The sequence below is a fragment of the Gossypium hirsutum genome, chromosome D07 (assembly GCF_007990345.1).
Source record: "Gossypium hirsutum isolate 1008001.06 chromosome D07, Gossypium_hirsutum_v2.1, whole genome shotgun sequence".
Lineage (NCBI taxonomy): Eukaryota > Viridiplantae > Streptophyta > Magnoliopsida > Malvales > Malvaceae > Gossypium > Gossypium hirsutum.
In genome coordinates this window covers 17,509,608-17,513,234 of record NC_053443.1, presented here as the reverse complement: position 1 = coordinate 17,513,234, position 3,627 = coordinate 17,509,608, and the positions used below count along the sequence as shown (strand labels likewise).

Sequence of the window (3,627 nt, the reverse complement as noted above, 5' to 3'; positions counted from 1 at the left end):
TTCTTTTCTTCTGCTATTTCTCTCTAAATTCCAGGTTGTATCACCACTTTCAAATTAGCACTCCACCAACACATATTTCATACATTGATATAATTATATAAATATCATATTTAAAACTTTCAGGTATCAACTCAAAAAAGTTTACATTTACATTATTAAGTCTTTTTAGATAAAAGAGATTCCAGATTTATATTTAGAATTCAATAATTGTGATTTCTTAAAACTAGTTACAAAATTCATAAAGTATTTATGGTTAAATTTCTGTTGACATGTTTTCAAAATTCATCTATTAACAACTTATACCTTCTATAAAAATATTATAATAATATTTAACGACGACGGGAAATAGTAAGGCACAATATGATCAATGAGAGATACCGGATCAAATTTTAAAGATAATATTGTTGAAAGAGATAATTATAAACTTCGAACATAGATTATAAAATAAATATATAGATAATTCTAAAAATAAATACAACAACTAATTTACTTATTGTCTTGTTTTATATGGAGTAGAATTAAAACTCTTGTCAAAATTTATTTTACGCAGATTCGAACCTAGTTATCGCATCTCTTACCCAATATTTTATAAAAAAAAAACTAATTTACTTGTTAAATCCCGAGTCAAAATCAGAGGAAGTAGTTGCTGAGATGGTCAAGAGCTAGTTAATCTAACAAAGAACTAAACCAAAACATCAATTATAAGTAATCATAGTAGGTGACCTAAAAGTTGTTATAATTTCAAAAATCAGAACACAAATATAAAGTTTAGGAAGAAAAAAATGGAGTACATATTTCTCTTTCTCTCCAAACATGGGAGCAAATTACATGGAGGAAAAAGACATATCTACTTCATGCCAACATCCCGGGACTATCCAAAAAAAAAAAAAAAAAAAAACAGAAGCAACAGCAAATCTACTACTACTTAATTTTAACAAAGTGATTAGACCCTAAACTTCCATCTACTACCAAGTTAATTTTATTAATCTCCTTCAACTTCTCCTTCTTTGGAGCCATTGGCTTAGAGTTGGGAGAGTTTCATTTTCATAAAATTTCTAAACATATGCATATAAAGCTTGAGTGCTTCATGTCCAGAGAGGCTCCCATGATGAACCTAAGTTGTTGTCATCCAAGAAACTAGGGTTGCTGTGGTAGCTTTGTGGGCTGTTGCTGAGGAAATCGTTGATGGGTTGGTGGGGATTCTGTTGAGGAGACTGTGCCACCTCCATGCAAAGCAAAGCCACCAGGTTGGCTTGCTGCAACTGCATGTTCACCACTTCAGCTTGAGCTTTGGCTAGTTGTGCTTGGAGCTCATTAACTTGCTTTTGCAGTTGACAAATCGCCCCGGTGCAACCGTAAACCGGGTCTCGGATTCTGGCACTCGCCTCGTACACCATGCTGCTTACTGCATCAGCCCTTTGGGACTCTGGAAGTTCCTGAAAATTTCCCTCGTTTTAGCATATCTGATCATAATTGACTATTGAGCAACCACAAATAATTATTTAATGCGGGACAGTCAATTCCCTCATTTGCATATACGAGAAACGGATAAGTACATTTGGCGACATATTTAGCAAGTGCCAACATTTTAATGCAGAAAGTAGGGTCCTTTCCACATGCAGTGTCTTTTGACTATGTCAATAAACCTCAATTTGTGTTTAACTATACGTCTCAACCCTGCCCCACCCTTATAGAAAATAAAAATCGTTCCACCAAATGACTTTTCCATAAATATATTATCTGTTTTGGCCTCAATTGTCAACGCATTAACCCGAAGCTACAGTGTTTTACCATTTCACACTATCAGGCTCTAGGGTGAATGGGAGAGTGATTATGGAGAAAAAGAAAAAGGATACCTGCAAGAACTTGATAATGTTGCTAGCACCAAAGACACGATGAGCAATGGTAAACTTGGTAGGCTCAGTGGGAGGGAAATAAGGTGCCAAGACGCACTTATCAGCACATCTTCGCCTTAAGATCTTGCAAGCGGCGCAAGGGCTAATAACAACGGATGTAGAAGGAAGAGGAGGAGGAGGAGGAGGAGAAGACGATGAATTGGAAGACTTAGGCGAAGGAGATTGAGCAGCTACTTCACTAGTATATTCCATCTTAAGCATGGGGGGGGGGGTTAGGGTAAAGGACCAAAGAGACAGATATGGATTCTTTGTTTCTTAGTTTTAGGGAGATGGAATGGATGTGATAATGATGATAATGGTGGTGATGGTGGGGAGGGGTTCCTCCTTTTTTATACTAAAGATCAAGGATTCAAGGAACACAATGACATCATCTACTGGGACACGTGACATCAACTTATCTTTTTAGATTGCTGCTTGGCTGTATTTTCTTTTTTAACCATGCCCAAGTGGAAACATAATAAAGGAAGAGAATTTTATTCAATTCGTTTCGTTAGGTTTATAATGATTGCATTTTCTTTTCCCTTTATCCCATGATAAAAAAAGACTTTTCTTCCTTTAAAAAAAGGGTTTGCTTTGGAAAATTTTAGAAAATAAAATTCTCTAAAAAAATTAATTTAAAAGTTTTAAAGTTACAAGGTAGTCTAAAATTAAAATCTTAAAATTTTCTTTTGGAAGATTAAACTAAACAAAGAGAAATCTCTCTTGGAGGAATTTCACACCGTTGTAACCCTCTTTCCTTCCAAAGACCATTTTAACTAGTTGCATAATTGTTATCCTCTTTAAGGACATATTGTAAGATACTATCACTTAGCCATTTTAAATATTATAAAATGTATTTTGTAATACTGAATGAAAATAAACAGAATACATTCATTTTACTCAACTGCCCAACATTGGTTTTTCTAGAAGGAACTTCTCTCTCTCTCTCCAAAATTCTTGGACTAGAAAATAAATAAAATGCAAGAAAAGTCTAAAATAGAGAAAGAAAGAATGAAAGTGCAATGTCAAATATAATAAAATAAAAAAAGAAAGGGGAATGGTCCACACATAACTACTTCTTGATGGCCCAGCCTTAGCCAAGAGGACACGTAGATAAAGTCACTGCTGTGACTGAGTTTAATAAATTCATAAATGGGCTTGCTGCTGCTGCCACCTCCCACACAATGCATAGATGCCGTCTACCACGAGAACGAAACTCCTTTTTCTTTTTGTGAAATTATTTTCATCATCTTTGTTGCGATTGATGTGTAACTCCAATTATCACTCTTCTTTTTTAAATCTTTAATAAGTTTGTGTTTAATGTATTGTTTTTATCAAATTCAACCAGTGTTTAGGCAAAATTGAAAAGGGAGGGAAAAACGGTTCATACAGTTACAGAGAGGGACGAATTCAAATTTTTATTTTTATTTTTTCATAAATTAAAATATAAATTTATTATCTATTAATTTATAAGTTCATTATTTTTGAAGGGACTAAACATAGATTATTTCTTTTTTTATGGGGGGTTAAAGTACAATTTTACTATATATTAATTTATAATTTCTTTATTTATAAGAGGATTGAATTGAAAATGTTTTATTTTCGGGGGCCAAAGTACAAATTCATTATATATTAATTTATAATTTCTCTATTTATAAGAGGACTAAATTGAAAAAAAATCAATTTTGGGGAGCCAAGACCTCTGCCTGCCTCCCTTCAAATTCGCCTTTGC

The 3,627-nt window shown here is 33.6% G+C and overlaps 1 protein-coding gene across 1 annotated transcript; it reads right to left on the bottom strand.

Moving 5' to 3' along the window:
• Positions 1–719: 719 nt before the first annotated feature.
• On the bottom strand, positions 720–2,219 carry LOC107954249 (LOB domain-containing protein 1). The gene is made up of 2 exons (XM_016889749.2): positions 1,857–2,219; positions 720–1,436 (listed from the first exon to the last, which is right to left on the bottom strand). Exons 1-2 carry the CDS (start codon positions 2,115–2,117, stop codon positions 1,086–1,088), a joined length of 612 nt encoding a protein of 203 aa, XP_016745238.1. The 5' UTR covers positions 2,118–2,219; the 3' UTR covers positions 720–1,085.
• Between the last annotated feature and the right edge of the window lie 1,408 nt (positions 2,220–3,627).